This window comes from Hakea prostrata, chromosome 2 (genome assembly GCF_041222555.1).
Source record: "Hakea prostrata isolate BN-2017 chromosome 2, UWA_Hpros_2, whole genome shotgun sequence".
In the NCBI taxonomy this organism is placed as follows: Eukaryota; Viridiplantae; Streptophyta; class Magnoliopsida; order Proteales; family Proteaceae; genus Hakea; species Hakea prostrata.
In genome coordinates, this window is record NC_142601.1 from 271,335 (window position 1) to 295,070 (window position 23,736).

General features: G+C 37.5%; 2 protein-coding genes across 2 annotated transcripts; both read left to right on the forward strand.

The window, feature by feature from the left end:
* Positions 1 to 675: 675 nt before the first annotated feature.
* On the forward strand, positions 676 to 4,020 carry LOC149023132 (uncharacterized protein C24B11.05-like). The gene is made up of 9 exons (XM_089143670.1): positions 676 to 824; positions 2,110 to 2,185; positions 2,267 to 2,332; positions 2,425 to 2,522; positions 2,640 to 2,677; positions 2,769 to 2,856; positions 2,950 to 3,252; positions 3,509 to 3,574; positions 3,690 to 4,020. Exons 2-9 carry the CDS (start codon positions 2,125 to 2,127, stop codon positions 3,843 to 3,845), a joined length of 876 nt encoding a protein of 291 aa, XP_088999796.1. The 5' UTR covers positions 676 to 824; positions 2,110 to 2,124; the 3' UTR covers positions 3,846 to 4,020.
* Positions 4,021 to 6,389: 2,369 nt separating this feature from the next.
* LOC149023133 (uncharacterized protein At2g37660, chloroplastic-like) lies at positions 6,390 to 22,078 on the forward strand. Its single transcript, XM_089143671.1, has 7 exons — positions 6,390 to 6,553; positions 7,104 to 7,375; positions 7,464 to 7,500; positions 7,980 to 8,077; positions 19,778 to 19,839; positions 21,438 to 21,561; positions 21,729 to 22,078. Exons 1-7 carry the CDS (start codon positions 6,496 to 6,498, stop codon positions 21,846 to 21,848), a joined length of 771 nt encoding a protein of 256 aa, XP_088999797.1. The 5' UTR covers positions 6,390 to 6,495; the 3' UTR covers positions 21,849 to 22,078.
* Positions 22,079 to 23,736: the final 1,658 nt, after the last annotated feature.

Below are 23,736 nucleotides of genomic sequence, written 5' to 3' on the forward strand. Positions count from 1 at the left end.
TAACGTATTTATTAAAAAACAGTTGATTTGAGGACAACTTTGGTAAACATTTGTGTTGAATATTATTATTTGACATACTTTTTTGCTTTTGAGAATGATAAAACAAGTCAAAATTGTTTTGCAGAAAGCATTCTTAGACAAAAAAAATTGGAACGATTCATTTCCTAAAAACGAAAGATCTAACCCATTTTACTGCGTTTTGGAATCGAAAAACAAGCTAAAAACTGTTACTTGGTCCATTACCAAATTTGGCTGAGACTTATCTACTTGTGATTTCCATGCTCAAATGTGGTGATTCCTCGGATGACGTTTTCATTGGCTCTCCGAAGGAATTGCCTATAGTCACGGTCCTATTATTGCCCCCAAGAGACGGGTCTCTTGAGCCGCCACCCCCATGGCGCAGGGGCCACGCGTACGACAGAGAACTCTTGCGCATATTCTCACCAACTTCGCTTACGTTGGCCCCAAAAAAAAAAACACAACTTCGTTTACGAAACGACGAGAAAATGACCCGCTGCCGGCTTGTGCGATGCTAATAATGCTTAACGATATTTTCTTTAATTATTATTATTAAATTCTAAACGACGCTTTGAATATAAAATATTCCCAATTAGCGGCAATAAAGATTCTAGAAACGCTCAACGGTTTGCCTATTTAAATCCCACCCTTCTTCTATTCTTCCTCCTCCCTCTCTCTGCCTTCGTTGTAGATCTCAGACGAGCTCTGTTATTTCGTTTGCTCGTCTCTCTCTCTTCCTGCAAATTTTCTATCTTTCGGTTTTCACGCACTCCATTGTTCTCTTCGATTCCGGTTGCTCAGATCTGGTACGTTTTTATTCTTGGCCTTAATCTCAGTTATTTGGTTTTTCCAACAATAATGGAGTAGAGTTTTGTTAGTAATTTCCTTCGATTTCGCAAATCTAGAACCTTGGTGCCTCCTTTATTGTTATCGATCTTGTTATGAAGGAGAAATGTGGATTAGAGTTTTGAACAACATTGTTTTCTGGTCAAAGGTTGGGCTTTCAAAACTTTCAAGTAATGTTCTCAAGTTTGTTTAGTTTCCATGCCTTTTCCGTTTTAGCCACGACTTTCTCTTAAAAATCGTTGGTTTTAAATTTTTTCCTTGGATTTGGAACGTGTGGATTCAAAATTTTTTTTCCAGTTAGCAATCCGGAGATTTCGTCCAAGTGGTCCTGATTGGCTCATGGATAAGAATTAGTGGCATTTCCCGTCTTCGTTTTCGAAATATGGTAGTTGGTGTTTCTGGTTCCTCAATCTAATATTTCAGCCTTTGTAATCTAATCATTTCTAGACTCATCGAGGATTAGTATCACAATGTCACTACTGAATAAATTAGAATCCATAGTATATGTCTGCTACATTTAAATCTGAAGGATATAGAAAGGGATGCATACAACCCATTTTTATTTTTTGATTGATATTTGATGTTCCGGGAAAGTTTTTCTTTCAAGGCTGCAGTTACATACAACTGTGCTACTGGTTTTTTTTCCCCTTCTATTTTTCACCGGTTTTGATTGAAAAGAGGGGGACAATGGTGCTTCCTATCCATCAAGAATCAAAGGGTTTAGGGTGTGGGTGGTTCAGCTGCAATATTTTTCGAAAAGGGTTTTACCTTTGCTTGAAGCCTGACTTTCTATTTCTGTAGAACTTTACAATTCGTGGTGTCTGTTCCTTTAATTATATAATTTAGTTAAGATCAAGTTCTGATTATGGATTTTGGGGTTTATAATGGAAGAAAATTGCTCCCATGCCACTACAAATGTTCTTTACAGGATTGGTAGGTTAACTGTATACTCGTACGGAGAACTGGAAATTACTTTCCTTATTTTTCGTGTGGATTTTCACTTGGCACTGCAAATTTGCTATTATGATCTTTTGATTTCATTATGAAGTGAAAAATGTTCTCTAAAAGCTCAGGACCTGAATCAAGTTCATTTCTATGTCAGACAATGACAATTTTAAGAAGGGAAGAAGATTTTTTTTTTTTGGTAACCAAGGGAAAGAGATTTGCTCCCAAAAAAAAAAACCCCAAAAAAATAAATTATATTCCTATGTCTTGGTGCTTACTTGTGCTTTTTAACTTCTGAAGCTTTTTACATACAAAATGGAATACGATGGTCGATTTCGACAGGCTCAGAAGGCCAAATATGATACTCTACTTTTTGGTGAGTCTTCCATTCTGGATGTCGTTTTGGGTTGGTTATGGTTGAAGAGGGTTCTAATTTCATACTTTTCTTGATTTGCAGATTTAGATGATACCCTTTATCCCTTTAATTCTGGTTTGGCAACCGAGTGTCGCAAGAATATTGAAGGTATTGACTTAAATCTCTCTTCATAGGATGTTTTACAGCAATAGTGTATCTCTTTTCATGTTGGTAAGTATTTTAAATATGCCTTCTTCCAGATTATATGGCTCAAGAGCTTGGCATAGAAAGAAGTAAAATTTCTGAGATGTGTACGGTACTGTACCAAAATTATGGTACAACAATGGCTGGTTTGAGGGTATGTGTCAATTCTTAATCTGTTAGGAACTTTTTTTTCCCACTATTTTCAAGCAGAGGACTTGAAAACAGTCAGTTTGTTTTAATTTTTTTTTCTCATTTTAAATTTACATTGCAGGCAATTGGTTACGACTTCAACTATGATGACTACCATAGGTACGAATTTGGCTTCCATATATTACTTCCTTTCGACTTGTATATCAAATCCTTTGAGAAGGGATGTAATTATGTTTCTCCGTTTCTGCAGTTTTGTTCATGGACGATTGCCATACGACAGGCTGAAACCTGACCCTGTTTTAAGGAACCTACTACTGAGCTTGCCTATGCGGAAAGTTGTAAGTTACCTTGCAAATGAAATTTGATGCAATGGTACTTTTTTTAGCTGCAAAACCGTCTCAATTATGACAATCTTTCTGTTGATGAAACAGATATTCACGAATGCAGATAAGGTACATGCAGCTATAGTTCTTGGTAGACTTGGGTTGGATGATTGTTTCGAAGGAATTATATGCTTTGAAACTTTGAATCCAGTGAACAAAAACAATGTTTCATCAAATGATGACGTGGACTCCTCATTTACTACTGACTGTGAGCCTTTTGACATCATTGGGCATTTTGCTGAATCCAGTGCTGAGTCTCAAGTACTGCCCAAGACACCAATTCTCTGCAAACCATCTGAAGATGCCTTTGAAGAAGCCTTTAAGATAGCCAACCTTGATCCTCAGAGAACGGTATGTTGGTTTACTGAAGGCTTAATTAGAAAATTCTGGGTTTGAATCAACTTAAGGATGCAAAACGGTTCCTATCAGTTTGGTTTAACTGATGTACAATCAGCAATAAATTATAAGAAGCCTTCTATCATTCAATGTGTCCCCAGTGGTGAAAATAGTGATTTATTGGTTATTTTCTTGTGATTATTTGCAGGAAAAGTTAATCATCAATTATTTGCACAATAACTTTTTTTTCTTTCCTCCTTCTCTATTTCAGATTTTCTTCGATGACAGTGTCCGTAACATACAGTCTGGAAAACGTGTTGGTCTCCACACTGTGCTGGTAAGCTAATTAGGAATCTGAAAATGAGCTCAATGTCTCAATTTTGGGTAGGATTATTTGTTTAGCAAACTTTGTTAGCCTAAAATGTATGAATTGTTTTGTTGTGTTTGTTCAGGTGGGAACTTCAGAAAGAACCAAAGGTGCAGATTTTGCACTAGAGAGCATCCACAACATCCGGGAAGCCTTGCCTGAACTGTGGGAAGTTGAAGAGATGTCGGAGGTTGTCAGGTATCCCGGCGAGATTGGAATTGAGACATCTGTGAGAGCTTAAGTTTCTTCTGATGCATCCTTCAGTGGCGGGAGGGCAGGAACAGAAGGGGGAAGGACTAGTGTAGGGAAAATTACTGTAATCAGTTGTTGACTTGTTGTCCGCTGATCCTGTAAATGTGAATAGTCAATAACCATGTATTCATGTTACAGTAGTCCAATGAAATTTGAAAAGTAAATGGTTTATCCATTCCAACTGTTCAAAACTGCTTTAACTGGACCTTGGGAGTACGGGGAATCATAGTCATATGGGGTATTTAAAAGAGTAGTTTAGTTGTCAATGACCGACATCTCTTAGTGAAGAGGTCACTGGATTGACGCTCTCTTTGTGTTACATGGAATAATCCGAATCACCTAATAATAATTATAATAATGTTAGCAACAACAATAATAATAATAATGTAAAACTCAGATGACATACATTAATAAATCTCTTTCAGTCACGTCTTATCAACACAATGTATTAAATAACTTGAGGGGCATTTTGGTCCCTCCACGTTTGATATTTGAATATTCTTAATGGCGGTTGATAGTGTTAGTCTGCTTGGGATCTACACATAATATATTGTATTAAGAAGATTCAACATTAGTTTATAGCCTACTAGACTCACATTTATTAGTTCATCAAGGGTCAATTTTAAGTTCATATCTATTTGCACTGGTAATAAATGAATTAACCAAAGACATTCAAGATGAGGTTCCCTGGTGCATGCTTTTTGTGGATGATATTGTGTTGATTGACGAGACCCAAGTGGGGATTAATACTAAATTAGAATCATGGAGAGTAGCTTTGGAATTAAAAGGCTTTAAATTTAGTAGATCGAAGACAGAATATCTAGTTTGTAACTTTAGTCATGATTGGGCAGATGATGAGGTTGTGATACTTGACGATAAAGAGATTCTTCAAAGTGATTGTTTTAGGTACTTAGGTTCAATCATAAGTAAAAGAGGTGATTTAGAGGATGAGGTTTCCCAAAGAATTAAAATAAGGTGGATGAAGTGGAGAAGTGCGTCCGGGGTCTTATGTGATCGGCGTATTCCATTAAAGCTTAAAGGAAAATTTTATAGGATCGTTGTTTGACCAGCTATGATGTACATGCAGAGTGTTGGCTGTTAAAAAGAATCATATAGATAAACTCAGAGTAGCAGAAATGAGGATGCTAAGATGGATGAGTGGCAAAACTAAGATGGATAAGATAATAAATGATCATATTAGAGCTGGTCTGGGAGTTGCTTTCATAAGTGATAAGCTTCAAAAAAGTCGTTCAATGTGGCACGACCACGTTCAACGAAGACCTATAAATGCCCTTGTACAAAGAAGTGATATAATTCATATTGAAGGAACTAAAAGAGTTAGGGGTAGACCTAAGATAACTTTAGGAGAAGTGGTGAGAAATGATATGTATAGATTATGCCTTGTATCTAGCATGGCCTCGAACAGAACTAATTGGAGGGCAAGAATCCATGTAGCCGACCCTATTTAGTTAAGGCAAGGCTTATTATTGTTGTTGTTGTAGACTCACACATAAAAAACTATTTCTTTTTTATAAGAAATTTGTGGATGATATTCACTTGAAATAGCTAGAGAGGGAAATAAACCTTTTCTAATTTTACATCTTAAAAGAGGAAAAAGACAGCGTTTCTTCTTTTTGGGCTTTGGATAGAGAGGAAAAAAAAATAGACATGACAATCAATTATTGTGATATATGAGAATATAATTTTTAGAAAAAAGAAAGAAGATATTATGGCATAATGATTTTTCTTTTTTGGTGAAGAAACTAAATTTATTTAAAAGAAAAGCCTCTGAAATACAAAGTACCAATTATATCAAAATGCAACAGCCAAAGAACAAAAAGGGGGGGGAGAGAAAGAAAAAGAAGAAGCCTGAGAAGCTGCATCATAAGAAGCTAATCTATCAGCTACAAAGAAAGAAGATATTATGGCATAATGATTCGAAGGGTTTTCTTTAATAGAAATTATTCGAAGGTTCGAGCAGATCAAATACTTTGATCCAAGAACCAATTATTTTTTATTTTCAATGAACATCCAAAAATCAATTATTGTGTGATGCATGATTTTGATATTATATGGCATAATCTTAAAAAAGAAGAAGAAAATTTATGCATAATATAATGATTCAAAGGTTTTAGTAGATCAAATATTTTGTTCTAAGGACCAATTGCATTGCCAATATAGGGTTGATAGAACGATAGAGATTCATACTTCTCAGGGGAGAGATCGTGAGTTTGACCTTTGGAGACAGCGTCTCCCCAAGATGTAATCATTTTTGGTTGCACCATTTAAATATTTATGGTCTACCAAATCAAATTCGGAGCCTCCTGACTCTCGTTCGAGTGCGGGGCAGACATGTGTTGTCAATGATCGAGATTAAAATCTTGATAATAATGCGTAATACTGAAGTTGAGCCTTTTGAATGGTGGGTGGGCTGTCTCCCTAGTTTCCTTGAATGTCGAGGTTGACACGTATGTCCATCTATTCCCCCTCATCAGAATTGTTAACGAATTATTACCAAAAAATAAATTGTTAACGAAACAAGGCTTCCATATAGAATTGGTACCCAACAACCCATCTTGCATATCCGTTTTTCCTTTGTCAATTGCTCTTCCAGAAAATTGCAGAAGATTGCTACAGCCATGGCGGATTCGATTCCTCGAAGCACTGTCCTCGTTACTGGAGCTGGCGGTAGAACTGGTACCTACCACTCCCAATTTTAGTTGACTCTTACTTTTTTATCTTTAGATAGATAGATAGATTGATTAAAATATTGGGCCAAGAAATGAATAAACAAAATCCTGCTCCTGTTCCCAGGAAAAATAGTTTTGAACTACATGGAACCAAGCAATGCTGTTTTTTATTCTCTGCAATTTCAATTACAAAACAAATTAGAAAAAGCTCTTGTGGAATTCCTAAATGTTTCGGATAAACTAGATTAAGTGGGAACAGAAACCTCGAGTTCTATATTGAAACAGGACCAATACACCATAATTTGCCTTTTCACTGCCTCATCTGGATGTAGGAGAAAACCCCTTCATTGCTCAACAAAATAATGGTTCCAGTGGTTTTTACTTCTTTTTATCCATTTAGAACTTCTAGGCCATATCATCATTCTGAACCTTCTCATTATGAGTATGCATTTGTGCATTCTTGATAAGAACCAGAAAGAGAAGATGCATCTATTCCCCAGTCATTTTCTTATATATGCAACAAATCTGGGTTGGGTTTAACAATTTTCTGTTTCCAGGTCACATTGTTTACAAGAAATTGAAGGAAAAAGCCGACCAATATGTTGCAAGAGGTCTTGTCAGAACAGAAGAAAGCAAGGAGAAAATTGGAGGAGCAGAAGATGTTTTTGTAGGAGACATAAGGAATGCAGATAGTATCGCTCCTGCATTTCAAGGTATTGATGCTCTCATCATTCTCACGAGTTCCGTGCCAAAGATGAAACCTGGATTTGATCCAAGCAAAGGTGGGAGGCCTGAATTCTATTATGAAGACGGAGCATACCCTGAACAGGTGGTTGGAACTATAATACCTGGTCAGTTTTTTCAGTATTCGTGTTTTTCTTAATTAATAATTAATTGGTCACTGTTTTGTACACTAGGTTGATTGGCTTGGACAGAAAAATCAAATCCTTGCAGGTATTGGTTTTGCCTTTTCGTTGGGTGTTCTTTTGTTTATTCATGCTGCATCACCATATGCTTAAACGGATTGGAATTTTGTAACACGATTCATGTTGCCGAGCTCAAGTGGTAAAGGAAATGCTCAGTTGAGTTGAATTATGCATGGTTATTTACTTCTTTTTTTCCTGTTCTTTTTTATTTTTTTTTTCCTCCATTATCTTTATCAGCATCATTTCTTCTGCTTGTCCGAAGATCTCTTTTATCCATTTGGAGTTGGATACATGAACCCAGTCACTTTCTTAGAGGCCCTAGCATAATTTTGCTTGTGAAGGATTTGGAAAACTTTTTAGATGCCAATATACTTCAAAATTTCTTATATAAATGCGATGGCTACTAGGTATAGAAGCTGCACATGAGTTCTTTAGGATTCACTTTTACTCAACTCTTAACCTTGTCATGTGCTGATATGTTTTTTCCATCATCTGGTGCCTTTGCAGCTAAATCTGCAGGAGTGAAGCAGATTGTTTTGGTTGGATCTATGGGTGGAACTAATCCTAATCATCCCTTGAACAACTTAGGAAATGGGAAAATACTGGTAAGTAGTTCTTTGGTTTGACGGGGGTAGACCTCCTTTTACTATGACCCTAATTAATAACCTCTTTGGTTGTGGAGATGAATCCTAATAATCTTGTTTATAGTTCTGGATTAGTTATGTGAACCTTGAAGACCTTTTGAGCGCTGAATTTGTTTTTGCATCTTGTTGAAGTGAATGAATACCATAGCAAATATATTTTGAAGAACTGGAACTAGAAATTGTTTTCCTTCTCTCACCCCATATTTCCTCTATCCGCTGGTAAATGGAAATGAAACCTAGGGGCTTAGACCTTTGAAATGAATTTAAATGGACCTTGGGTTAAGGTTTAGGGGTGATTAATAGTTTTTGGTTAGTTAATGTAACAATGGACTATAAAAAAAAATTCTTACAATTCATATTGAGCCATTCAGGTCTACAAGTCACCTATGAAAAAAGTCTGACTGAAGGAATCCAGATACTGCATTCAAAGGTGAACTGATGTGATCTTTGAGTGGCTTATTGGAGAAGAGAGACAGCCAACAAAGTCTGATCTAAATTTGTGGTCTGATGAAGTGATATGAAGACCTCAGTCAGATCCTAGATGTAGAAATAGAAGATGCTAGGCCTCCTTTGTGAAAAGAATTGGGATTGTCATGGATATGGGATACAGCACATTGAAAAATATGAATTAACCGAATTTGCTAGATGCAGAGGCAATCATGGAAGCTGCATAAGTGAAACCATAGTTTTGAAACATAGTTAAGAATTGGGCTGTGTGTTAGAAAGCAAAGAACAAAATACAGAAACTGAAACAACTGTGGAAACCGAACCTGAAATTGGGAGGTCAAAACCAATTTCGGATATGTGACTTGAGAAAGAGAACAACAAAGGTCTTTCCTGAAGTTAATGGATAAATTGACAAAATGAGGCTGAATTGAACTGGAACCAGAATAGAAAATGAGACCTAATACAACTAGGTATATTCACACATTTGATCGAAAAAAGAAGTGAATTAGGAAGTACAAGAAACTGACATGCAATAGAGAGATCTAAGAATTTTGATCTCAGCCAGTAAAACAAGTACAAAATGGAAGAAGAAGTTTATGGTCAGAAGTCCTACCTGATTTGCTGGTCAGGAATCCAACAAACGGTTAATTCTGGAACCCACCAAGCACTATGCTCAATCTCACAGCAGAACAGTATTCAGAAACTCATCGAACTAGCAAGCTAAGCCTTTGTTTGAGTCTCAAATCAAGGGGAAGGCATTAGACCTTCTCGTTGTTTACAGATTTTATTAGGCCAAGGAGAAGGTCTGTTAAAAAAAGAAAAAAGGTGTGTCCAAAGAGACTTTGGAAATGGTTGCCACTCTTCCAAAAGGATAAAAACAATGAAATAAAGAAAGTAGCTATTAGGAAGAAACACCATTGTTGGCAGAACCAGCGGGCTGGACACATAGGGTCAGCTTTGAACCCAAAACTGGTAGTAAATGGAGAAGGAACAACCTACATCTTCATGCTGTCATAGGCTTTTCTTCTTCCTGGAATACTCAAGCTTTGAGCAAGTATCCTTTCTTCTTCCTGGAATACTCAAGCTTTGAGCAAGTATCCTTTTGTCCATATTTCGTAGAGAACTAATTATATGTTTGTCTTTATGTGCAAGTGTTGGAATGTTGACTGAAATCCTTGCATTTATCATTGTGACACTGCTGGCCTTTAATTTATAATAATAGAATGAAGCGAAGAATACAAGAATGCCCGATGTGGGACTAAAATTAATAAAACTCCTAGCAAGACAAAACTACCCTTCTTTGACTTAGAACACTCCCCCTCAGTTGGTACTTAGATGTCTACCATGCCCAACTTGCTAAGAATGCTACTGAATAACTTTTTACTCAAGTTCTTGGTGAAGATTATCAGCTCGTTGATTATCAAATGTGACAAATGAAATCTGAATTAGCCCAGCCTTGACTTTTTCCTTGATAAAATACCTTTCAATCTCTACATGTTTGTTCCTGTCATGTTGAACTGGGTTATGTGCTATACTTATAGCTGATTTGTTGTCAGAAAACAACTTCATAGATCCTTCTAGATCTGCCCCAAGTTCCTGGAGAAGGCTTTTCAACCATAATGCTTCACAAATGCCTTGAGTTAGAGATCTAAACTTGGCTTCAGCACTGGATCGAGCAACTACTACTTGTTTCTTGCTCCTCTATGACACCGAGTTACCCCCAACAAAAGCGCAATAACTAAATGTAGATCTTCTATCATCAGGACATCCTACCCAGGCTGCATCTGTGTATGCTTCCACTTCAAGATGTCCATGAAAAGAAATCAAGATGCCCTTACCAGGAGAGGCCTTTAAGTATCTTAAGATACGATGCATTGCATTTAGATGTGAAGAGTAAGGGTCATGCATGTATTGATTGATAAGACTAACTGTGAAGGTGATATCAGGTCTAGTATGTGACGGATAAATTAGCTTCCCAACTAGTTTTTGATAGCTGGTCTTATCAACTAGTTCTCCTTCCTTTGCCTTCAAATATTGATTTGGTTCGACTGGGGTCTTAGTAAATCTACACCTCAGCATCCCAGTGTCCTTTAGAAGGTCCAATGTGTACTTTCTTTGAGATAGAGAAACACCATTAGCTGAATATGCTAGTTCCAACCCAAAAAAGTACCTAAGCTTGCCCATGTCTTTTATCTCAAACTCTGTGCCCAAGAAGGCCTTTAAGGCTGAGATCTCTTCCTCACTACTTCCTATGATGTCTATGTCATCTACATACACTACAAGATTGTAATATGAGACTCATCTTGTTTAACAAATAAGGTATGGTCTGCATTGCTCTGCTTATAGCCAAGACACCATAACCTTATGAAACCTTCCAAACCAAGCCTTAAGGGTTTGCTTTAGTCCATAAGATGCTCTCCTCAATTTGCACACTTTCCCATGTGTTTCAGGATTAGAATATCCAAGGGCTACATCGATATATACGTCTTCTAGAAGCACTCCATGTAGGAAAGCATTCTTGACATCCAACGGTTGAAGATTCCACCCTTAGTTTATAGCACATGAGAGAATGGTCCGAACTGTAGTCATATTGGCCACTAGAGCAAATGTCTGTTGGTAGTCAAGGCCATTAGTCTGAGTGAAGCCTTTGGCTACTAGTCTCGCCTTATACCTCTCAATGCTTACATCTGCTTTATACTTTACTACAAACACCCACTTGCACTAGACAGTCTGCTTCCCTACAGGCAAAGACACCAACTGTCACGCTTTTTTTTCTTCTTCCAGGGTTTGCATTTCCTCATCCATAGCCTTCTTTAAGTTTAAGTGAGACATTGCCTCCTTCTAGGAGTTAGGAATAGAGATAGAGGACAAAGAGGAAATAAAGCTCTGAAATTATGGAGATAGGGACATGAAACATGATTAGAAGTAGAGTGTTTAGTGCATGTGAGGGCTGTTTTCTCAAAGCAATAGGTAGATCTTGATCAGAGACAGACTCACCAGGTAGAATTGCTTCTTTAGGACTAGGATCGGTGCTTCCAACTGGCTCGGTTCAGAATGGGGTTTCTTTTTCCTTTGGTAGGTCTTCATAGGCTTATGCTTCCCATGCACATCATTCACGAGTTGTTCCTGCCCGATAACTTCATCTTCCAAAGGAGAATTAGTAAAAGGGGATTCAACAGTAGGAACCTCAAGAGGAATCTTAAGAAATACTGGAGCTTCTTCACGAATACTCTCCCCCTGAAGAAGAGGAGGGGAATAGAAAGGGACTTCCTTCTGAAAAACCACATCCCATAGAGACAAAAAGCTTATGAGATTCAGGGTGATAACATTTATAGCCCTTTTGGGTAGGAGGATAACCTAGGAAGATACAATGTAACCCACGGGGATCAAGCTTACCATGGCAATGATGGTTACAAACAAAAATAACACACCCAAAGACCTTAGGTGGGACAATAAAGTCGGCAGTGCCTAAAAGAATGTTAAGTGGACAACATTGATCTAGGACTTGAGAGGGCATTCTGTTAATCAAATAGGTCATAGTTTGAATGGCATCACCCTGAAAACAAGGAGGCACATTCATGGTGAACATTAGGGACCTTGCTACCTCTAAGAGATGCTTATTTTTGCGCTCAGCCACCCCATTTTGGGGGGTGGGGGAGTATCCACACAACTAGTTTGATGAATAATCCCATGAGCAACAAAATAGGAGGGAAAAGACCCACCCGAGTATTTAGTCCCATTATCAGACTTGAGAATTTTCACAACATCAAATTGGGTTCTAACCATATTATGGAAATTTTGAAAACAGGAAAAAGCATCACTTTCTGATGAAGAAGATACACCTAAGTAATCAACAAAAGACGCAAACCAATGATGACTAGAAACAAATACAGTCCGAGAAGGACCCCCACACATTAAAATAAATAACATAAAAGGCACTTTACTATGATTATTAGAAATAGGTTAAATATGTCTAGTTTGTTTGGCTAAAATGCAAACATCACAATGAAAGTCAATGAAATTACATCTTTTAACTAAGTCTGAAAATAATCTAGTCAAAACAGGTAAAGGTAGGTGGCCAAGCCTATTATGCCACTGTAACAAAGATGAAAGTGTAGGAGAGGATGATGTAGAGCTCACAAAAAAAAAGTGATGGTGGTCCTCCCAACAAGTCTGCTCTTCTTTCTGCCACTGCCAATTGTAAGCCCTATTTCCATGACCTAAAAAACACAATAAGTAGGGAAAAAATGTTATTTTATAGTTCATATCGCAGGTACTAATAGATAAAAGGTTAGTGGAAAATTTTGGAACATGTAAGACAGAAGAAAAGTTAAGTGTAAGGGAACAAATAATAGAACCCTTTCCAGAGATAAGGGAAAACGACCCATCAACTGTTCTAACATCGTGACCAGATAGAATAGATGAATAAGTATGAAATAATGAGGATGAGCCCTTCATGTGGTTGGTTGCCCCAGAGTCAATTACCCAGGAGGGATAAACAGAGTTTAGGACAATAGAAAATACCTGGGGTTTGTTGGGCATCTGATGTGGAAGTGATGGCGGCTACACTTGCACTAGGAATTGGTCTAAAAGAAGATCTGTCAAGCCTGGTAGTCAACTAACTGAAAAGAGTTTGGATCTCATCTGTAGGAATAGATGCTGATGTAGTCTAGGTGTCTGAAAGAACTTGATTAGCTGATATTGGATTGTTGCCCTTACTTCCACTCTTTCCTCCTCCACAGGAACTAGCTGGACATTTATATAATTTCTAACATCTATCCTTTATATGGCGTTCCTTCTCACAATACTCACACTCCATAAGAGGTTAAGAGTCACCAAAACTAGGCGTAGAATTACCAGAACCAGCAGCCAATGCAGATCTCTTAAGTCGACTGTCCTTTGTATCCAACATGACATATGCTTGTTCTAGGGAAGGAAAAGGCTCACAAGAAAGGATCTGTGCACGAATCTGATCATACTCTATGTTCAATCCTACCAAAAAGTCATAAAATCGAAGTTTGTCCTCCCATTTTTGATAAGCAATGGCATCTTCAGCATTCTTGGGTGTAAATTTTTCATAGAAATCAAAGGTTTGGTAGTATCCTCGAAGTGTATTATAATATTGAGAGAGAGTAAGATCTTTCTGTAGCAATTGATGTATCTTCCTTCTAATTTCAAAGCATTGTGCATCATTACCTACTCTGGAGTATGTATCTTAAGCAGCCTTCCAAACAATAGCAATATTTGGGAGGAGGAGATAGCTCGCTGCTATTCTTGGTTCAATTGAATTAAGAAGAAATCCTATGACCAAACATTCACTTGTATGCCACTTGGTAAATTGTGGTCTAGGAGAGGAAGGCTTGGTAGAAGTCCTATCAAGATGGCCAGTAAGACCACGAGCACCAACAGCAAGAGAAACAAAATGAGACCATCAAAGGTAATTTGTCACATTAAGTTTCAAAGTAAGCATCTAAAGCGAAGAAAACTCACGATCCCGAGGAATAGATGTAATGAAAAACTTTTTAGATGTACCAAACAAAGGAAACGTGGTGGAATCAACCCTTGTAGGAACAAGTGGTCACTTAAATATACAAATAGCCCTTGGGGAATATTCGAAGAATTAGCCATTGCAAGAACAAGAGATCACTCAAATTTACAAACAACCTTGTGGGAATATTCGAATTCACAAACATCCCCTAAAAAAATCCGAAGTCACAAAACAACTCCTTGAAAATATCCAGATTCACAAAATAGCCCCCTGGTAATATTCAAATTCACAGAACAGCCCCCTGTGACTTCACAAAACATTAGGTGCTACCTGTGATGTACCTAGAAACTCTCTTAAGCATCGTTGAAGGCTCTAGAGACATCTGGAGGGTTTGAATGTGGTATGCGATAGGTCTATTTGGGTGAAAAAAGGGCTAAGCACTAGCGCAGGCTGAAGGACAAACAGAGGATGCATTTTTTTTGGGAGTTTAGATTATCCTAGGAGAGTCGCCAGAAGCCGACAACACTCCTAGGAGTGATCATGGGTAGGTTGGTAACTGAAAAAGGGCAGGTGATGGCCCCAGAAGAGTCACAAAGATACAATGACTCTTCTAAGATCAATTGCTAAGCTTCTAGGAAATTTCTGGAGGTTCGATTGTGGCTGGAAGGATAGGATAGAGGTAGGCGATGGTGCTTAAGGTAAGTTTGAGTCTTTGGAAAGTGTGGAAGATGATGGAATGGAGTTTTAGGCTTTGAAGATGAAGGCGGAAGCTATTCTGTAGGCAGCGATGATGAGTCCTCTTCCTTCCTGTCTGTGATCTACGATGGATGATTAGTGTTTTAGGAACCATATGGCTCTAATACCTTGTTGGAATGTTGACCGAAATCCTTACATATATTATTGTGACACTGCAGGCCTTTAATTTATAATAATAGGATGAAGTGAAGAATACAAGAATGTCTGATGTGGGACTAAAATTAATAAAATTCATAACAAGACAAAACTACCTTCTTTGACTTACAACAGCAAGACTCTTAAAACCTGACATTGGAAAGTAAAGGCATGTCTGTCCCCTAGAGTTGTCTACAAATGGGTGGGAAGTGGTTTAGTGTACCCTTGATTCAAGAATTAATTCTCCTTGAATTGTGGGTGAATTCACCAATGTAGGATGTGCTACTGCTACCATTCATCAAATCTTTAGATAATGAGAAAGGAATATGAAGTCTAAAGTAGGGTCATGCCAGAGAAACACTAAAGGCTCAAGGTTTGTTTCAAAGAAATGTTAAGGAAACTTTGCTTCCATGGTGCTGATGTTGGGTCTGGTTGACATGTCTACAGTTAACTTGGACATAACTCAAGACAATTCTCCATTAAAATGTTAAGTGAATTTCACAAATGTATCCATCTTGAATGGCCTGAAGAATTCCGGAGTCCCTAGTTTTGGATATTTGATGAGTTTGTATTTCCAATGAGTAACAAACTTGCTTTTCTTAATAGCCCCTCTCTTTTCTTTTTGCTTATATTATGTGTTATACCTAGGTTGACACTGGGGTGTGTAGGGGGGGTTTGAATCAGGTCACAAATGACTCTTCTAATTCCTGCAAATATTTATCACATAGTCTTGTACATGCCCCAACTAGACTTAAAGGCTCTACCAAGTGTGTACACCTATCCTACAGACAACACACTTCACAAACAAGAATAAACAAGCATTCAAAGAGCACAAGATATACGTGGTTTAGCAAGTTGCTTACATCCACGGAATAATGGCCTAGTAGGGCTTCGTATTTACTTGATACCCTCTTACTAAAAGTCTTATCATAATAATGATTAGAGAGCACCCACTCTTAATACATTTAATACATGGAGCACCCACTCCAATATGAATCCTTGCACCTACAAGAAAATGAGGCTACAACCTCAAACAATTCATACCAAAGAAGCAACTACTTGAAAAGTAAAACTATTTAGATGAGGGATATTAAAATAGGAACACTCACCCACTTTCTTCAATATTTTCATCAAAACATACCTCTAGGCTTCTTTGCCACACAAATCTTGCTTCTTAGCTTCTTCTCCTCATTTTTCCTTGTCTCCACACATTTAGAATCATCTAAAACCCTATTCTATTTCACCCATAATGGAATTTTACTAGAGGAAGAATGTGAACGTTTAAGAAACATCCGATTAGGCCTTCTAGATGAGTCCTAAATGCTTAAAACTGTTAGATTATCTCTTTAGAGTGGCGGGTCAATTTTGAACCGTCAAATCTTCTAAGTTATATAAGATTGGAGTACACTTCAACGGATTATTTCAAATGGCATCTTCCCTGATCATACTTTGAATCTGCGAGACACTAGATCATTTTACTCAATATGCTTTGCAGCGCACGTATATACATGCTCCCGACTAACCATAAGCCATACGATAGAATCTTTTCCATCTTGAATGTTAAAATTCCAAGTGCATTAATCTTAGCCATTGAACCGGGTCCTTTTATTTGACATTCTCATAACCCTTGGATTTGCATTATTGAAGCATGGAATGACCAGAAGAATCATTTATAATTGCACACGACTCCCTGAGATTTAAATTTTCTTCAAGACCCCCAAAATTCTTTAAAATTATACTTTAACCCTTGTTGCAAAATAGCATCACAGAGAGCAATTTCACTTTAATCTCCAAACTACCCAGATTTACTTCCATATTTCACACCCTCATGAGAAACACCTTAACTCCTTTACTTGATGTTGGAATCACAACCCGAAGAGTGCGACGGAAAGAAAACTTCACAAACTACATTTTACCTGCACAAGTTGAACAACCCCCCCCCCCCCCAAAAAAAAAAATTGTATGACTGCCCAAAAATTCGTTTAATGTGACCCTTGTGCGGTAACCTATGAAATCGGCCATAGTAAGGAATCTTTAACTTACCCAAAACTCCCAAAGCTTCTAATAGGCACTAAAAACCATGATTCAAGATCTCGACTGAGTGGGCGAGATCTCAGTTGAGATATAGTCTTTTTTTTTTTTGCCAACTTGATGGCCCATCTCGATGGTCTTTAGGGTCCAGGTTAGGATCAAACTTGGTTGTTAGCATGATTTAGGCCTTCTAAACACATTGGTGGCCTTGAATTTGTGAGAAAACAACCCTAAATATGAGTTCTAAGTCGACCTTAAGTGTGAAACCGAAATGTTGTAGGATTGGGGAATGCAAGGTTATACAACATGTAATGTGGAACCTTTAAGGCTTATAAATGAAAAGTAAGTGTATCAAATGCATTAAATAATTTAAATGTCATCAAAATTCATCCATATGAGTATCACAATCTCGACTCTCGAGAATAGAATAATAAAATTATAGAAGTATAGAACCATAAGTTATATAAGTCATAACTCAATAGTTCATAAGACAATCATAAAATGATTGATCTTCCTTTGGTGTTATAGATGTGTTAAGAGTAGTTGCAAGTGAAAATCCAGCTGAAATTACAAAAAAATGGGCGAAATTTGAGAATTCCAGTGAGATGGTGAGATAGGCGAGATCTCGAGCGAGATGTGGGGGTCTCGCCCTTCATCTCGTCTTGCCTTCTTAAAAAAGCGAGATATCTCGCAAAATCTCAGATCATGCTCAAAACCATTATGGTAGTGCTAATCACCCTCAAACAATGTAGTGGACACCCAAATCTTCTATGGGACTTTCACTCTAGTACAAGCCATACACTCTTAGTACACATTGTATTTTGGTTGCCCAACAATGACAACACATGCAGTCTTAGCCAATGGATCAACATTATGGAGTTCCAAGTAAAAACTACAATGAAAATAAGGGAAGTGGATATTCTCACATCTATAATTACGAATGAGACCTGAAAATATTACCAAATTGTTGATCATTTCCCTCGAGATGATTCAGGTGTTGGATAGTGTCCATCTGGGCTTTTTCTATATCCCAGAAGAGAACGGAAGCACGGTTCATTGTGTCGGCGATATATCCCCCGTGTCGCTCCGCGACACGATATTTACCATATATCGGCGACATATCGCCCTGTGTCGGCGATATATTGTCGACGAGTCGATATATTGCAGAAAAATCGGCGATATATCGCTACATTCGCCATATATAACAGCCAAGGTTCGACATGTCGGCCCGTGTTGGACCCTGGCGACACTGCGACTTGGGCGACATGTCGCCTAAAGTCGGCCGACTTTTGGCAGGGGTTTGATGAAAAATCGAACCCCTGTTTCGAAGGGTATTTCAGGTCATTTTGACCTGAAATTTGACGTGTAACCTAATTTGAGGTCAATAAACACATTGGGAGTGTTATTTTGACCTAAAACATCACCTAACCTAAAGTTAATAATTGGCACATGTCCGGCTATATGCGGGCAAAACTGGAAGTTTGGAAATATATATAAACTAATGTAAATATGCAAAGAGAACACAAATACACAATTAGTAAAGAGATGTACTAAAGTTTACAATTCATTATTCAATTATGTTGAGTATGGCTCATGCTTCACATATTGTTGCCGACGGACACGGGGGTCCCGCTCACCGGGCAAAAAGCGAACGAAAAATTGGTGAAAGCAAACGAAAGGCTGTTATATATGGCGAATGTAGCGATATATCGCCTCGTCGGCGATATATCGTAGACACAGGGTGATATGTCGCCGATATATGGTAAATATCGTGTCGCTTGGGGGAGTCGTGTCGCCCCCCAGCGACACGGCGATATATCGCCGACACAGTAAACCGTGATAACAGCCTTTCGTTTGTTTTTCGCCAATTTTTTGTTCGCTTTTTGCCAAAGTGACATAGGGCCTCTAAAAGCTCCGGGGGCGCTGCCCCGACACCCCCGCCGGAGCGGGACCCCGTGTCCGTCAGCAACAATATGTGAAGCATGAGCCATATTCAACATAATTGTATAATGAATTGTAAACTTTAGTACATCTCTTTACTAATTGTGTATTTGTGTTCTCTTTGCATATTTACATTAGTTTATATGAATTTTCCAAACTTCCAGTTTTGCCCGCATATAGCCAGACATGTGCCAATTATTAACTTTAGGTCAAAATAACACTCTCAATGTGTTTATTGACCTCAAATTAGGTTACATGTCAAATTTCAGGTCAAAATGACCTGAAATACCCTTCGAAACAGGGGTTCGATTTTTCATCAAACCCCTGCCAAAAGTCGGCCTACTTTTGGCCACATGTTGCCCGAGTCGCCGTGTCGCCAGGGTTCGACATGTCGGACCTTGAACGGAAGTACTTGGTTGTGCTTAATTAAGTGAAAGTATTTTTGAGAAGAAAAAAAAAAGAGAGGAGTTTAATCATTGATTTAACATGTCCTGCATTCATTGTTGACAAAATCTCACCCTTTTTTTAGTAGGCAATTGTTCGCCAATTTCCTTCCGTCTGTCCTTTTTTGGGTTATTTGTAGTAAAAGTACACTGACCATATAATTAATTTCTTATTTTATGTCTACCATATAGTCCCTGTGACCCTGGTTCTCAAACTAAAACCCCTGAAGTCTGGGTTACAATTTTCTGTCTTTTTGGATTTCAGTCCTTTTCTACTTCCTCTTTACCATATTATTGTTGATATTTGGTTCTTGCTGCTTTATTGTTTTCAATTTATTTTTCTTCTAGAAATTTTTTTTTCCCTTTTAATAATGACTGTTCTACTGCTGTCATATTTCCTTACACAAATCTATATTATAGATTTGGAAGAGAAAGGCTGAAGAGTATTTGAGTGAGTCTGGAGTACCATACACAATAATCAGGTATTGTCCATTCTAATATATTTTTATTTACACGAGTATTGGTTAACCATATCATGATTTGACAGGACATATAATATGTTGCTATGGTTCTTTATCTCTTTGATATCTTTCATAAAAGATCAATTCTGCAAGTGAGGGGAATATTTGAACATATATATACATGCATCGCTGATTCAGGATTTCCAGGAGACAGAATGAAGATGCTGAAATCATCTTTCTGTAAAGTTAGTCAGCTGGAGAGGTTACGTAAAATTGTGAAATTAGTTTATGGTTCAGATTTGAGTCTTATCTGAAACTCCAGACTGTAGAATTACTTGAGGCCTTGACTTATGTGAGTCTACTATCCTGGGCCTCCTGGCAAATGGCATATGATGATAATATGTTGAATTGCAATAATGAATCCCATAGTCCCAATGGAGTTTAAATTCTTTTTTGGTTTATTTAGCTAGAAAATTTCTGGCACAATCCACTATTATTTTCGGAGATTTCTCTTTATTCTTCTAGAAATCAATTAAGTTGATGGGGCCCACGATGACATCACATTTGAGCGCTGTCTTCTCCGTTTTCAATAATCTTTAGTAATTTTATTATTTTTGAAATTTTGTTTTGTTTAATTATTTGAACATTATTTAGATAAAAGTTCAGATTCAATTCACCGAAAAAAAGAAAAAAAGAGTTGCAGATACAGGAAAATTTATATTTTGCTTTATATTTTTTGTTTTACTTTCAGTTGTTGAGCAGTCTGTACAAATGAACATGGCCTCAATTTTTTTCCATCGTTGATAATTTAGGATCGTTTTGGAGAATATAGTCTTTGCTATTTTGATTTTTCACATGGAAACAAATGAATCAGATTAATCTTTATGCAATTTCTGCTCATTTTGATTTTTATTGTAGATTTTCCAGTGTGCATTTTTGGTTTTTAGCCCTTTCTCAAACTCTCTACATTCTCTTTTAGACTTGATTCCTTTCTCAAGATTCTACTTTATGATGTTAGATGTAAGTGGTATTTTTGCAGTTTGCATTACTTTCCCTTTGCATCACTTATTTTGTGGAGGGCTGGAGCTTTTATTTCCTAAGAAAGTGTAGAAATCAAATATCTGCTTCTTTTTTTTTGGTTTACAATTTTAAAAATATTTTTCTTAGAATCAGACTGCCAGACAAACTACTGCATATCTGAAACTGTTCATTGACTAGGATTTAAACCCCCCCCCCCACCCACCAAAATTTTTTTTTCATTTTCCTCTGTAATTATGGATCAGGGGATATTCCTGTACAATTAGTTGAATATGGTCTTTTAGGTTTTATATTTTTATCTTGTTCACAAAATTATGCATGCTCAGTGTAAGAGAATACTGATTCTTGAATCAGTACTTCTATTTACATCTGACAAATGAAGCAAATGTCCAGGAATTGGAGCAAAATTAGTGTAATCAAGAACCGTGACTCAATTGACTTGCCACACAACCTTTATGTGTGTATCATTAACTCATAATACTGTTTTTCTGTATGTGTTCAAAACTGATATGTAGTATCGCTGGTAAGTATAAATTTGCATTTTATCGGCAGTTGACATGCAATGTTCATGGATGAAACAGGCCTGGGGGCTTACAAGATAAAGAAGGGGGCATCCGGGAGTTGCTCGTGGGGAAGGATGATGAGCTTCTTCAAACAGAGACAAAAATGATTACAAGGGCTGATGTTGCAGAAGTCTGTGTTCAGGTACATGTTTCATGCTTCATTGAGCCTTTATGTTCTCTCTATGTAAAGCATTCAGGGGAAAATTATGGCTTAATGTGTGGTAATGCATTTATTGTTTCTTCAAGTAACCATCTAATCTGTCCACCCAAGCTAATTAGGATATCTTGTTTCTTTTGCGTGTTGGACAGGCATTGCAGTATGAGGAGACCAAGTTCAAGGCATTTGATTTGGCCTCAAAGCCAGAGGGAACTGGTACACCAACAACAGATTTCAAGGCTCTCTTCTCTCAGATTTCTACTCGCTTCTGAAGCTGCTCAGATCATGAGTTTGAGTTCTAGCTTCGACTTCCTGCTAATAATGCCAGCTACTTGTGAATTTGTGATTAAGAAAGTTTAGAGTAGATGTGTTGCATATTTATGATTTTTAACCAAAGGTAACGAGAAAGACAAATTTAAGGTATCAATTTCAGGACAGAAACCAGTCTTGCCATGCTCTTTCGAAGATTTAAGTAATATTTTACCAAGTGTGATCACATAAATGATACAACAGCCAAAGTACCTCTAGCCCAAGAAAATACATAAACATTTACCTGACTCTGGAGAGTTAAAATTGATCCCTCGCCTTTGGTGGTATGGCAATGCACAACCTAACCATAAACTAAACCTATTAACCCCCCACCAAAAATAAAAAATGATCCACGGTATCATTTTCCTCTCCCTTATTACTCTAAAAAAGTGCTGGATTATTGTCAATTTTGATCTGAATTCTTGTTAGAAAAATACGGGCCGAAATAGCACAAATGAAAACAGAGACTGAATGTTGATGCTTTCAGGCGCGTTACTACGTTGCTTTCCTTAAGACTTTATTGGCCCCCACCACTATGTGCAAGAGGGTTATAATGAATAGTCTCCCAGGATACAAGAAAGCTCAAACAAAAGTAGTTCTTCAGATTTTTGTTATCTTGCCTTTTTTTAATTAATTTAAATATAGAGTATTTATAGACAAAGAAGAGCTCGTTTTGTGAACAAAGGGGTTCCCATTAGCAAAAAGGTACCTATTATGTAAGTTCATGACTCTATACAGACAGGTACCTCTTTATTTAGACACACATCCATACAAGATCAAATCTGAGCTGTTGAATCGTTCAGCTGCACGACTCGATAGTTTAGATTGATCAGATGTATCAATGTCAATATTCCTTTATTACAACAAGATTACTAATACTAACCGTTGGATCAACTTGGATTCACATAGATTAAACCTCCATCGACCCTATTGATGAAAATGTACGGTTTAGAACTAATCACACTCTAATTCCTTGAAGTGCATATCCAAGTAATGCATGATTCTGAGAAGTGCATTTTTGAGAAGTGCATATTTTATATCTAAAATGACTTGTTGACAACTCAAAGTCGAGAAGTGACTTCCTGACAACTCAAAGTCGAGAAGTAACTTGACGACAACTCATAGTTGAGAAGTCCATGCTTTTTATATCTCCGGAATGTGTTTGTCCCCAAGTGTATAATCCGGAAACCAAATTCCAAGAAGTGCCAATGTATAGCAAACAACTAAACTAACCTAGTTTGACTCTGATACATATGTTGTTTTATTTATTATATGCAAAATAATACAACATCCCCCCCCCCCCCCAACCATTTTGAATATAATAAAGCTCATAAAACAGCCCTAGAAATCAAATGCATCAATGAAAGGTGTCTATCAACTTGAACCTCCACTTAGTGAAACTCATCAAAGCCAATCAAAATTACATAGTAGATAAATCCATGAACTGGTAATCCATTAGTGATAAGCCGGATGCATTTCACACATTTGACTTCTCGTCAACAAATGCTCTAATAAGCCAACACATATAAAAGCCATGTGTCTATATTTCGACATCATGAGTGCCTTAGAGCTGAAGCCCAAAGCTCAACAGAAGCGGTCTCACTTCACGCATTCAATTAGGTAGACCTATCAGAGGTGCCCTGTAATGCAACACCTCAACAAAATTGTTTTAAGTCTATTAAGAGTAGCAACTCACCCTCCACTTCAACATTTTACAGATACCAAGCACTTAACTTTGGGATGGTACAATATCTAGTGCTTGCTGATCACTCCATATAAGGTACTTTACTCGTTGAACCCAATTTGACATATCAAATATTAGGACGAGTTTCCCCCGTTGGTGATCTTAGG